This window comes from Panthera tigris, chromosome D3 (assembly GCF_018350195.1).
Source record: "Panthera tigris isolate Pti1 chromosome D3, P.tigris_Pti1_mat1.1, whole genome shotgun sequence".
NCBI classification, from domain to species: domain Eukaryota; kingdom Metazoa; phylum Chordata; class Mammalia; order Carnivora; family Felidae; genus Panthera; species Panthera tigris.
This window is the reverse complement of record NC_056671.1, coordinates 40,254,845-40,267,302: the sequence shown is the minus strand read 5'-3', so window position 1 is coordinate 40,267,302 and position 12,458 is coordinate 40,254,845. Positions and strand designations below refer to the sequence as shown.

Genomic DNA, 12,458 nt, shown 5'->3' with positions numbered 1-12,458 from the left:
GCAAAACCTGACCTTTGGGTGCTCATCTCTCCAGGTCCCAAGGGTTGGGATGCCTGGTGTGGGGCACAAACCTCTTGCTCCTCAGGGGGAAGTTTGGTATTTGTGAGATCCTTGCCAACTAAACTGCTGCACCAGGGGTGGGGTTTTGGGCTGAATTACATCTCTGCCTCTCCTACTGGTCTCGACATAGCCCTGTTATCCTTTGTTGTGGAGGAGCTTGTTCAGGTGGGTTTCAAGTCCTTTCCAGAAGGGATTTGTCCATATGTAGCTGTGCATTTGTTGTGTCCGTGGGAGGAGATGAGTTTGGATCTTCCTGTGCTTCCAACTTGAACCATCTCTCCTATTTTTTTACATCTTTAACTTTAAACAGATGTTTCACATTTAGACAAACCAACATGAAAAACCGTATCAATAGTATGTGAAAAAACAGCTTAAGTTTTTTAAAAATGTTGGTTTATTTTTGAGAGAGAGACAGAGAGTGAGTCGGGGGGGGCGGGCAGAGAGACACACACACACACAGAGAATCAGAAGCAGGCTCCAGGCTCTGAGCTCTCAGCACAGAGCCTGACCTGGGCCTCAAATTCATGAGCTGTGAGATCATGACCTGAGTTGAAGTCAGATGCTTAACCTTAACGAACTGAGCTCCCCGGCTGGCCAAAAACAGCTTTTTTTTTTTTTTTTTTTTTTTTAAAGAGGGATTTTTTTTTAAAGAAAAATTGAAAGAAAACACGGGTTTTCAAACATGGCAGGAGCTAAATGAATATTTGTGGGAGGAAGGATTGAAAGAAAAGTGTTCCTAGACCACAGACAAATTTGTTTTAAATTACTTCAGGGCATAGTATACTAAGCATTCATTGAGTAAAGAGGATTTTTTTTTTTTTTCTGAGAGAGAGAGAGAGCGGGCACAGTGAGCAAGGGGCAGAAAGAGAGAGAGAAGAGGCGCTCATCGGAAGCGGGCTGGTGTTTTACCGGAAGCAGGGCTCGTGCTCATTGAAGGTGGCATTCAAGCTTACCCCATATGGGGCTCCAACTCATGAACCGTTAGATCATAACCTGAGCTGAAGTCATGCTTAACAACTGAGCCACCCAGGCGCCCTGATGAGTAAAGAGGATTTAAGAATCTGGTCTGTAGCTTACTAGCAGTGGGGCTCAAGTTGTGTCAACTCCGGAAGCCTTATTTTTTTTTTTTTGTATAATGAGAATGATCATATCTTGCACAGATGTTCCTAGAACGTTCATTAGGATTACATGAGCTAGACCATGCAGCTGGTTCAAAATGCTTGTCAAACAGTAAGTGCTACAGGTTAGCCGTTATCATTGTCAATAAATAAAGTAAGCCAGATTGAGAGATCTAAAGTAAAGCCAGGATAGAGGCATTTTAATGTGCTATTTACATAGTCCTTCCCTACTGATGATTTCACCATCATTCTTACTGATTTATTCCTTCCTTATTGATTTGCACCTCACATCAACCCTAAAGGCCAGAAGACCTTGAAGCCTCTTCACTATGGGCCATGTGATGACCTCTCATGTGGGCGAAGGTGGACTTTAGGACCGTCTACAGAGCTCAGCACCTTGGAGCTGGGCACTCTGTTCCTGAGAGGTGGTTTATATACAGCAGAACAACTGGAGGAGATGAAAGCATAAGGAATTCATCAGACTTTATTTCTTTCTCTATGTCTAGCAAGACTTTTGTGTCTTAGGACTTCATAATCTTTCTCCTAGAATACAGACGAATGCCAGCCCGAGTGCCCCATCGAAGAACGGAAAAGTTACAGCCGTCATTCTTCTAAAAGTTACCACTGTCAATTTTCGCAGATAGAAAAACCAGACAAGTTACCTCACAAGAGGCATAAGGTTGTACCACAAATATTGCTTTTTTTTTTTTTTATTTTTTGGCCTCAGATGGGATTAAGTGGATGGTCTTCAATTTTACTTGGATGATTAGAGAAATTCAAGGAAGGGAACGTCATTAGCAGAGGAACAAGGAGCCAGTCCAGGCAATATCTGAATATTTATTACTTGATCTTATCTTGAATAGAAAAGAGTGGCTCTTTGTTCAAAACACTTCTGGCTGCTGTCCGTCGCCTTGGACTTCTGAGCCTTTCCTTTGTTGCTTTATAAAAAATGATTAATTAAATTAGTGCCTCGCAGAAAGAAGTGTGCTTTCTCTAAACTCTAAGGATGCTCCCAAAGTGGTCATTAATGCCCACAAGAGAAGCAGCACGATACTTTCATGTCGCACACGAAGAAGATGAGTTCACATGAACTTTATAATCATGCAATAAATAAGTTCAAGAGCTGGGACCCAAACAAGCAAGGGCTACGGGTAGAAGATCAGGCACTTTTATTTTGACTTTGCCTCCAGACAGAAGCCCACCTTAGTTTTCTTACCTTAAAATGGATTCAGTGCGTTCGATCAGGGGTGGTGGCCTTTTTTTTTTTGATAAAGACTCAGACAGTAAATATATTTGGCAACAGCTCTGCAACAGCTACTCAACTCGGCTTGCCGTCAAAGAGCGAAAGTAGGGGCACATGGGTGGCTCGGTCGATTGAGTGCCAACTCTTGATTTTAGCTTGGGTCATGATCTCATGGTTTCGTGAGTTTGAGCCCCACATTGGGCTCTGTGCTGACAGCGTGGAGCCTGCTTGAGATTCTCCCTCTCTCTCTCTCTGCCTCTCCCCTGCTCACACTCTGTCTCTCTCAGGATGAGTAAGTAAACGAAAAGAAATTTGAAGCGTGAAAGCAGCTACAGACAATTTGTAAACAAATGAGCGTGGGTTGTGCCAACAAAACTTTATTTACAAAAATGGGTGGAGGGTTGGATTTGGCCCATAGATTGTAGTTTGCAGACTCCATGACTAGATGATGTAGGAGTTTCTTCTGCTGATATTTTATGATTCAACTTGTTTTAACAACAACGCCATTTCTCTAGGAAAGTTACCGGTCATCAAACGTGCAGTTAGTGAGGTATGTAAGGATTTTTCTCTGTTATTAACAGTAGCTAAGATATGGAAATAACCTAAGTGCCCATCAATGGATGAATGAATAAAGAAGATGTGGCTTATATATATGCTAGAATATTATTCTAGCTATGAGAAAGAAGGAAATCCTGCCATGTGTGACAACATGGATGGACCTTTAGGGCATTATACTAAGTGAAATTAAGTGACATAAAAAATTAAAAAAAATCAAGTCACATAAAGACAGATAGTATATGATATCAATAATATGTGGAATCTAAAAAAGCTGAGCTAGTAGAAACTGTAGAATAGTGGTTACAGGGGCTAGGGTACGGGGGACTTGAGATGTTGGTCAATTGATGCACAGCATTGTGATTATAGTCAACAATACTGTATTATATACTTCAAAGTTTCTGAGAGACTAGGTCTTAAATGTTCTTATCACAAAAGAGAAATGCTAATTATGTGACTTGACGAAGGATGCTATGGTGGTAATCATATGGGAATATATAAAAGAATCAAATCAGCACATAGGGGGTGCCTGAGTGGCTCAGTCAGTTGAATGTCTGACTTTGGCTCAAGTCACGATCTCGTGGTATGTGAGTTCAAGCCCCGAGTTGGGCTCTGTGCTGACAGCTCAGAGCCTGGAGCCTGCTTCAGATTCTGTCTCCCTCTCTCTCTGCCCCCCTCTCTCTCTCAAAGATAAACATTAAAACAATTAAAAAAATCAGCACATCGTACACCTTAAACTTATACCATATAATATGTCAATTATATTGCAATAAAAACAAGTATTTTTTTTGCATCTTGTCTCGATTACTAAATGCCTACTATGTGTATTGCAAATGTAAATTATTGCCTTAATGTTATTCTGCTTAAGGTCTTGTGTATTAAGGATTTTTGTTGTTACTGGCGTGGGCGGGGAGCAAGGTGCCTAGGATTGAAGTGTAGGGTGCGTGAAGGTAGCTTTGATATCCCGGATGGGATGGCTGATTGGGAGTGAAGACTCAAGCCAGTAGAACTCTTGGAACATTAGCCTCAACCTCAGGTGATCAAAGGGTACCTGCTGTTGCTAAACTGAGAAAACTGGAATAGATGGGTGAGGTCTGACAGCAGTGATAGACCGTGAAGTAGGATGATGGAAGAGTGTGTCTTACTTTAAGCGAAAATATCTCATTAAAAAAAAAAAAGGCAAAGTGTAAACATTGCTGTTACTGTGGCCCCCAAGCCACAGACGGAAGGGCACATTGTACCGACCCCCCTGCTGGAGGACACTGGCTGCTGGTCTGGTGGCAATGCTTTATCCTGGGCCCCCACTCTCTTTTCTGGGGGAAAGGAGTTGAGGGAAAGGAGGTCAGCTCAACTCCCATCAACTTTTAAGGCTTCCTCTGATAAGAAAAGAATAGAACGCATACACCAAACTTCAAGAGGCACCGTGTGGCAAATGAACGTACTTATCCTTTATAAAAATTATATATTGTGGGATGCCTGGGTGCTCAGTTGGTTAAATGTCTGACTCTTGATTTCGGCTCAGGTCATGATCTCACGGTTTGTGAGTTTGAGCCCGGAGTTGGGCTCTGCGCTGACAGTGCGGAGCCTGCTTGGGATTCTCTCTCTCCCTCGTTCTCTGCCCCTCCCCGACTTGTTCTCTTCCTCTCTCTCTCAAAAATAAATAAACATTTAAGAAATCATATTATTGCTACATAAGGCTTCTTTGAAAAGCTTGTAATTTCTTATAAAAAAATTTTTTTTAACGTTTATTTATTTTTGAGACAGAGAGAGACAGAGCATGAACGGGGGAGGGGCAGAGAGAGAAGGAGACACAGAATCGGAAGCAGGCTCCAGGCTCTGAGCCATCAGCCCGGAGCCTGATGCAGGGCTCGAACTCACGGACCGTGAGATCGTGACCTGAGGGGAAGTCGGATGCTTAACCAACTGAGCCACCCAGGCGCCCCATCTTTAAAAAAAATTTTTTAAAAACATTTATTTATTTTTGAGAGACAGGGAGAGACAGAGGATGAGCAGGGGAGGGGCAGAGCGAGAGGGAGAGACAGAATCTGAAGCAGGCTCCAGGCTCCGAGCTGTCAGCACAGACCCCGACACAGGGCTCAAACTCACAAACTGTGAGATCATGACCTGAGCCGAAATCGGACGCCCAAATGACTGAGCCACCCAGGAGCCCCGAAAAGCTTGTAATTTTATTTATTTATTTATTTATTTATTTATTTATTTATTTTTGTTGGTTTTTTTTTTTTTTTTTGAAAAGCTTGTAATTTTAAAGTGAATGCTTTCCTTAAAAACTTAGAGAATCCTATATCATGATAGTTTGCCTATTTCTGTAAGAGTATTATTTTGATAAAATATTGTACTGGTTTTTAAAGTCATAAAAAGCAGTGCTCATTTAGAAATCTCCTCTGTCCCTACTACCTAATCCTCTCACCCACTACTTGCTGGGTAACCACTGTAAACAGTTTATTTTTTGTCCTTTCTGACCAAGTGTGTGTCTGTATCTGTATGACTGCATCTACTGATTGATTATCATATAATGTTTTTGTTTATTCACCAGATACAAGTCTGTCTGCCTGCCTTAGCTACAATGTGGTAAGGCTTTTGATAGATCTTAGATGCTCAGTGCAGGACATGAAAAGAAAAATTCTTCTTAAACACATACAATTGCGTTGGTATATTTGTGAGGCACATTTAATCCAATTCTCTAAAGTGGATGCTTGGGTATATTTCCAGCCTCAAGGTCTACCTTTGCCTAATATTCAGGCAACTGACATAAGGGTGTGTGTTTCCCCACAGTCCTGAGGTTAATTGCCCCACTGTTAAATTGTACTTTCCTACAGTAGCTCTAATCCTAGCCTAATAGTACTAGCTACAGTAGTTTATATAAAAAGTTGTTGACTTTATTAGATGGAGAGATATCTGAGTGCTTGAAGCAGATCACAGGCTGAGGGAATATAGGATTCTATCATCGTCACCCAAGCCGAAAAGTCCATCAACCAAGAGAAGCATAATTGTAAGTCACTCTCTATCTCAGTTCCTAATTTTCCCTGATTTGCTGGGATGAGTGACCATTCTTGCTCATATCACTAAGGGGATCCTTGGGGCCACTTCAGGCTGAGCCCATGTTCATGACACTCCCACATAGCAGACACTTTTGTGGATTTTTGTTTATGATTGCATCTTGCTAATATGAAGAATGGACAAGGCTTAAAGAGAAAAGCTTAGTATATTTCATTGAAAATTTGAACAATTAGAATGGGCTGATAAAAAATCAAAGACTCTACGTGTACTTTGCTGTGGGTAAAAAGTTATAGCTAATGACTGCAGGTGACAAAACAGAAGAACTTTTCTCAGGAAAAATAGAATCTGTTGTGAGTATCCAAGAATAATGAGCAAAGGAAGAGAAGCAAGGGGAGAAATCTAGGTCATGTCCCATTGAACACGATGTAAATCTGACCTGTATACATGAGATAAATGGTTGAAATTAGGGCCAAATAATTTCCTGATTTCTACGAATGAGCACATCTTTTGAAAATCAGGAGAAAGTAGATTTTCTTTTCTAGAGGAAATTATATTCGATTCAGTGTAAGAAGGAAACCAGTAGAAGAAGATCTATATGATAGTACAGAGATCATGTGAGAGAAAAGGAAAAGTGTGTGTGTTGGGGGGGAGGGAGGGATCGGGAGAGAGAGAGAGACAGAGAAGAGCACAGGAGTAATGGCAGGAGTAGAATGGCACAGAACCTTATTATATCCTAAAATAATAACTTTAAAAGAACAAATCTGTGGCACAGAGAAACTGAAAAGTGATATTAGAATTCTTAGGGTTGCCATCTTAAAATATCTGATGGGCTTACTTAGAATATACTACCATGATTTAGTCCTTGTTAATTTTTCCATGACTGTGAAGTTGATCTATCATAATATTTAGTTTGATGAAGTCACCAGCTGCCCTGTGCAAAAATCTGGTGTTTTACACTTTATCACTCCGGGAGGCAGGCCACATCTTCCTGCCCCTAACCCCTCCAGCCGCAGCCACCCCTGGAGCCTTCCCACCCTGAGAGCTGCAGGTCGATAGATGGAGCCCAGTACTTATGATGGGACACATGGGGCCGAAGAAGGAGCTGTGCAATCACCTCTATTGTATTTTTATTTACTTCCCTCTGTTTTTGAGCATTCTCCCCCATAAGGCCTCCAGCCAAAGACCTTCTGATCAATTTATATCCTAAAAGGAACAACTGCAGGACATCTTCCCAGATTCTACTCATCTCCTCACGTGGGCTTGTCGCATTTACCAAATACTGCAAGCACTACAAATAGTTTTCTAGTATAAGTATGCCCCGTGCAACATTTGAGAGAGACTTACACTACAAAAATTATTTACTATCTGAAATTCAAATTTAACTGGCACCCTGGATTTCATCTGGCATCCCTACTGTTTGAACTCCAGGAACCTCCCGAGTATCTGGGAAAGGTCTCAGAAAAGTCAACAGCACGGCACAAGAACCGACTGACGTGAGGTGGCAGTAAGTTGTCCCTCAAATGACAAAAGCACACAATCTCTGAGAGGCGAGCAGAAAAAAAAAAAGCCACTATGGAGTCTCTCGCCACTTTGTCCACAACACTGCTCCTTGAGGGGGAAGGGGTCAGCCAGTGGCCCTTTTCCTTCCCCTAGTACTTCTGGGCAAGGATGTGCAGATCGTGTATTTGACGAGTGATTTCAGCACAGAACAGCTGGCAGGCGGCGAGACTGTCATAGCAAGCAGTGGACCGGACACTGGGAAAGGGCTGGGTGGGGGGGATGAAGATGGGGAAACAGTAAAAGACACAGCAATACGCTATAGGCACAGGGCAGATCTTCAAATTACACTTACTGCATGAACATAAACGCGCACAGAAATATGCCCATGGATGATTGACACTTTTTTTTTTTCCCCCATTTTATGAGTCAACCTTATTTGTTAACCTTATCTGTGGCTGTTCTTGTAGAATTTCCTGGTGAACAAAAATGCACATCCACTATCTGGTTGGAGACAGCCAGCCGAGGCCAGAGTTGCTGGGCTCTCTGCAGAGCCGTGAAGCCAGGGCACTGTGTAGAAGCATCTCTTTTTTTGATCGGATACTAACTATTGTTTAACCTCTAATGGTTTCTTACAAATTGCTACCTCAACTCCACATCTCTAGTTAGTAGGATTTTTAACTCAGGTTTCAGGACCTGTTAATTTTCAAGCCTGCAAAGGTTCTAGGCTGAATGGTAATTATGGGCATTTGATGCACTTAGAACTAAAATTGAATACTAACATATTGTGGCACAGGCTTTTCCTTCTAATTTATTCATTATTATTTACCATGACTCTCGGTTTGATGGTCTTCTTATAGAACTACTCTGTATTGGAGTTACACTGAATTCAATCATACAGTTAAGCCTAGTTAAAATGGAGGGGATTTTCTTCTTGGACCCAAATGTAATGTATATATATATATATATATATATATATATAAAATATACATATAAAAAATATACGTATATATAAACCCAATGCACATTGTCATATATAACTCATGGCTATATTCCTATTCAGGTTTTAGTGTCATGGAAACCAGTTAAGCTCGTCTCTGCCTCTCTACCTAAAATCTGATAAAAATACAGTTTAACTGCATAAACCTAACTTCACTTTAGAGGGAAAAGAAGATGCTGTATACATATGCTGGTAGGTTTTAAAATAATGACATCTGCCTTTGTTATAATGAAAGAAAACTCATAAGATGTTCAATTAGTATGACTGAATCATCCATTTCTTCCCTTTTTTCTTACAGTGATATTTCAGGTCTTTTGGGATAGTCATTTTGTGGAGATCTTGGAATTAAAAAACAAAGGCATTCTAACTGTGATGCTCAACAGTCAGGGTATCTGATTTGCTTAAGGGTCACCCCCTAAAAGTCAGAGCCTGACTGCGGCCAGTAGGAGCTGGTGGGATGAGTTTGTTGGTTGCTAGGATGCTGTGTGGGGATCTTAGAAAGACCCCCTCCCCCCTTGGACGCTGTCCCTTCTGGACGTGTAGTTGAAGTTTCTCTGTTGATGCCAGAGATGGAGACAGAGAGAAGGGCTGTGGATGCGGCCAAAGCCTGGGGACAGAGGCAGGCAGGGAGGCACAACCGTTCTTTGTAGGGCATGGGTGGTATTTTGTTACTGCTGACTGTGTGACAACAGCAAGACACCACGTGCAGTCTTTTGGGACAGTCGTTTCTGTAGCCCTGGACCCGGAGACCAGGCTTGTGCTGGCGCGGTGTCACGGGGGGGCCGGGGGGGGGGGCAGGTGCTCTGCTCACTCACCGGTGCTGCTCTGAATGGTCCTCACGGTGGTGGTGGTGCGCGGTGGGGAGGAGGACCGCAGGGACACGCACTCGTCGTCCTGGGAGCAGCCCTTCTCAATGGCCCGCACGTAGCTGTGGCTCCGCATGCGGAAGCAGCCGGGCATGGGCAGGTCCAGGGCTTCCACCGCCTGCGACTCCAGCTCGCTGAACACGGATTCACACACGGACTCGAACTGCCCGTTCACTTCCATCTCGCTCACCTGCGGGCAGAGACGGGGAACCATAACTCCTCCTGCCTGGCGGAGAAGCACCCTCTCCCTCAAGCATCCCCGGACTTGACGCCGCACCCTTCCGGAGAAAGCCCCATCCGACCGCATTCAACGCCAATGCATTTTATCGCCTCTGTGTTACACTCCGTAACTGAACTGCATCTTGTTTATGAGCCCAAACAGTCCATTAAATTCTAAAGAAAAAGAGCTTTCTTTTCAGCATGGAAGAAGTGTGGGGCTAGGAGGTCTTATTCCAGTGCGTGCCCAGGTGTTAATTCTCCTGATTTATAAATGCAAACCTAGGGAACAATTTTTGTCAGTCCACGGTGAGAGTTTGGGTATTTCAGGGGAATAGTTTTTAGTATAAACATCTTAGAAACTACTATTTTTATTATTGTGCTTTTGCAAGTGACTGGCTTGTCAAATAATTTCAGTGTCAAATGTAGCTTAATTTAGTGCACAGTATGAAAACAGGCCCTATATTTTCTGGCAAGATACTCTCATTCTGCACAAAAATAGACCAAACCCAGATATGTCAAAATCTTGAAAAGCACTATGGAGATTTTCAATCTACACACTATCGGAAGAAGGTCTCATTCTTCCTTATAAAAAGCTGATATGGTCCACAAATTGTTTATAAATGTGTTTTAAAATCTTCCAAATGAAGTCTTCCTTTTTTTGCAGAGGTCAGTTTTTATTTACTTATATTCCTCTGCACATAACTTACATTGGGTTTGAGCACCACCTAAAAAAGAAAAAAAAAAAACAAAACAACCAGACCAGGTGCCCCAGTTAATTTCTCTTACTTTGTAGCTGATTTGATAGGGACATGGGAGCATTCTTCAAATTTCTGCCACCCTCTAGAACTTCATAATTTCCCTAATATTAAATCAAAGAGTAATTAGGAATTTATTAAGCAATTAAACTATAAGTAAGCTTAGAACAAATACTGAAAATGATTGTAATTTCTGACTTCCTTCATTTTCTGTTATCTGAGGATATACTCTGATAATGGCAAATTTATTTTATTTTATTTTATTTAAAAAAATTTTTCTTAACGTTTATTTATTTTTGAGACAGAGAGAGACAGAGCATGAACAGGGGAGGGGCAGAGAGAGAGGGAGACACAGAATCGGAAGTAGGCTCCAGGCTCTGAGCCATCAGCCCAGAGCCTGATGCGGGGCTCGAACTCACAGACCGTGAGATTGTGACCTGAGCTGAAGTCGGACGCTTAACCGACTGAGCCACCCAGGCGCCCCGGCAAATTTCTTTTAAACTTCATGTAGAAGTGACCAGCTACCTTAAGGCATATCAAGTGGAAAAAGACATGCATTTCTTTACGATTCTTTACAGCTTATCTTTACAGCTTAAAATAGTATTTTCACCTACTTTATCTAATTTGATATAAACTCCCTGCTTGTTTTCAAGGCTAATAATTATATACATCCATGTTAAAAAATTAAATACATATATATATCTTTGATTTTTGGGAAATATTGGCGATGCATTCACAGGTAAGGGGACATGATATTTGCAATTAATTATCAAATAGAGAAAGTGAGCACATGAGTCAAAAGGAATATGAATATGAATCTGGGTCAAGGATATACAGGAGTCCCTTGTATTTTATAAGCAACTTTTTTGTAAACTTGGAATGATTTCAAAGTAAAAGGTAAAACTATATTTGCAAACGTGTGTGTGCACATGCACATATAGATTTTCCCCTATTAATCAATATGCCAAACATCGCAAAGAAATGGTAAAATATCTATCCCTGTTAAGGTAACAACTGTTAAAACTTGGGTGACTGTCTGTTCAGAGGGTACATATTGCCCCCCTCCCCTAGTTTTCATAAAAATTGGACCATAAAGTAAATATAATTTGGCAATATGTTTTCTTTCCACTTAACCTTCTATATTAAACTTACATCTTAATAGGATTCTCTTTCTTCATTCTTTTTTAACCTTTTGTTTCTATTATGCACAGATACAGAAAACCAAGCAAAATAAATGTAGAACTGAGTGAATTATAATAAGACAAACACCCTTGTAACCATTACCTAGATCAAGAAAGACGGCTTTTCCAGGTACCCTAGCAACCACTCTATATGCCCCATCCTAACTATAATCCCCATCTTCCCTCCAAAATCAACTGCTAATCTGAGTTTTATTTTTATAAAGAATTCTTTTTTAAAAAAGTTTATTTCTTTATTTTGAGAGAGAGCAAGAGAACACACATGAGTGGGGGAGGGGCAGGGAGCCAGGGAGAGAGAGAATCCCAAGCAGTCTCTGTGCTGTCAACACAGGTGCCCCCGCACCCAGTTTTTAATTGACAATTTATTTATGGAAGCATCTGGGTTGTTTGTCCTGTAAAGGTTCCCGTGGTCTGGATTTGCTGATTTCATACTCGTGGTAGGATTTAGCATGGTCCTCTATCTTTTGTAGTTCCTGAAAATTGTAAGCTGGATCCAGGGGCTTCATAAGACTCAGGTTCAGTCCCTTTGGCAAGAGGAGAGATCATGTGTTCTTTTATCAGGAGACACATTATGTCTGGGTTGTCTCTCTTTGTATGTTGTTAGAAGTCACTTGTGCCCAATGTCTAGATCTGTTAATTCACTGGGAGTTATGCAATGGTGGTGTTCTAGTTCCATCATTATTTTTTACAGTTTCTAGTTGTAGCTTAACTGACTGAGCCATCCAGGAGCCCCAACATTTGATGGTTTTAGATTGACTCTTATGATTATTCTTAGTGAACGGAGATTTGTCTTCTCTTTAACCAGTGGGAGCCCCTTAGGTTGGCTCCTGAATCCTGTTGACCTGCTCAGTCCTGGAATCAGTATTTTTTCAAACAACCTTTTCTGCTTTTAGTGGAAAATAGTATCACAAGAATGCAATCTGGACAC

At 41.5% G+C, this 12,458-nt stretch overlaps 1 protein-coding gene across 1 annotated transcript in view; it reads right to left on the bottom strand.

Moving 5' to 3' along the window:
* DLGAP1 (DLG associated protein 1) overlaps window positions 1-12,458 on the bottom strand; it is an 888,408-nt gene that overhangs the window by 172,527 nt on the left and 703,423 nt on the right. Inside the window, exon 7 of the mRNA XM_042963009.1 lies at window positions 9,307-9,547. Within this exon, the coding sequence (XP_042818943.1) occupies window positions 9,307-9,547 (241 nt within the window). The remainder of the gene's footprint in view (window positions 1-9,306; window positions 9,548-12,458) is intronic.